The sequence below is a fragment of the Homalodisca vitripennis genome, chromosome 4 (genome assembly GCF_021130785.1).
Source record: "Homalodisca vitripennis isolate AUS2020 chromosome 4, UT_GWSS_2.1, whole genome shotgun sequence".
In the NCBI taxonomy this organism is placed as follows: domain Eukaryota; kingdom Metazoa; phylum Arthropoda; class Insecta; order Hemiptera; family Cicadellidae; genus Homalodisca; species Homalodisca vitripennis.
The window spans coordinates 24,663,654-24,665,000 of record NC_060210.1 but is presented as its reverse complement, the minus strand read 5'-3'; the positions used below and the strand labels follow the sequence as shown (position 1 = coordinate 24,665,000).

Genomic DNA, 1,347 nt, shown 5'->3' with positions numbered 1-1,347 from the left:
TCGATGGGATGCAGGACGCAAATGCCAAAACAGACGTTACTTATTTCCAGGAACTTCGGTTCTAGAGGACCTGACGATGAAAACCTGGAAATGCTTGTTATTCATGTTTGTTCATCATGTATTTCATGTTCGTTGATTCTTGCCGTGTTTTAAATCTAGATTTGGTATTATAGTTTCTCATAATACTGATGAACATATCAATGTTTTTTTCATTAGGGGTCTTCTTTAGTTTGTGTAATTCTTCTTCTTTGGTGAATAACCAACTTCGAAATAAAGTCAATTCACAGGGGTCTATTAACACATTTTACCGCCAACTGCTACATTTCTGGGGTGCAGTTAACATTTTTCATACTTGGTTGGTGACTTCATGGTTGGTTACATAAACATTTTCCAAAGTAAAATACCTTTAAGGAGTATGAAGTTTAAGACAATTTATATAAAATTCTTTTCTTGGAATTAATATGAGAAATTCGTAACACTTTGACCAAATTACTAAACCTAATTATATTATGATTGAAAAAGTTATTGACACTGTAAACTTTGCACATGACAAACAAACACATTGTACATAATTATGCAACAGTGAGAATTTATATATTTTATAAAACACGCTATAACACTTTTAATGATGATTTGTATTGTTGTGCAGGAGAAGAACAACATGAAGGGATTATGAAAGTATTACTGATGAATTAATCCATTTATTGTTGCACTGAATTGCGAAACATATTTATTGAAAAAGAGTACGTCATAAATTATAAATATGGTGCGCTGTATTGAACCGAGATTAAATTTAAACAGTAAAATTCATTGTTTTAATACTTATGGAGTTTGATAAACAAATTACACTCACATGTAATAGTTAATGAAAATACAAGCTACCTTGTAATACTGTATTGAAAGCTTGCATGATCTTAACTTAAACACTGACTTAATTTAGAGTTTAGTTATGAGTGCCTACTACGATTGAAAATGATATAATGCTCCACCATACTACTAAGTTACGTTAGTTCTCGTGAAAAAGGGCTTCAACTTCACTTTCAATTTCCTGATTGTTTTTCTTAAATGGAAAATTAAGGATCTGTGTTATTGTTCTTCGTTTAAATGATTGTTAAATTAATTCCAACACTTATTATCCAATTTATTTTCATTGATAATTTTCTTTTTCGAAAATCCTTTAAAGGGTGTTTTACTCTGTGTTAGCTAAAAGGTATGAGATAGTAACGGAGCGGGGCGGGGAATGACTAGTTTGTGATTATAATACAAAAGTACAGTTTTGGTCACAAAGGTAAACTGAGTTAGGGTTTTTTACAAGAGCAATAATTTTGCCTCACCGTGTTATTCCAA

General features: G+C 31.1%; 1 protein-coding gene across 1 annotated transcript in view; it reads left to right on the top strand.

The window, feature by feature from the left end:
- LOC124360962 (basic proline-rich protein-like) overlaps positions 1-676 on the top strand; it is a gene marked incomplete at its 5' end in the record, with an annotated part of 3,953 nt that extends 3,277 nt beyond the window's left edge. Inside the window, one exon of the mRNA XM_046814998.1 lies at positions 650-676. Coding sequence (XP_046670954.1) covers positions 650-676 — 27 coding nt within the window. The remainder of the gene's footprint in view (positions 1-649) is intronic.
- Positions 677-1,347: the final 671 nt, after the last annotated feature.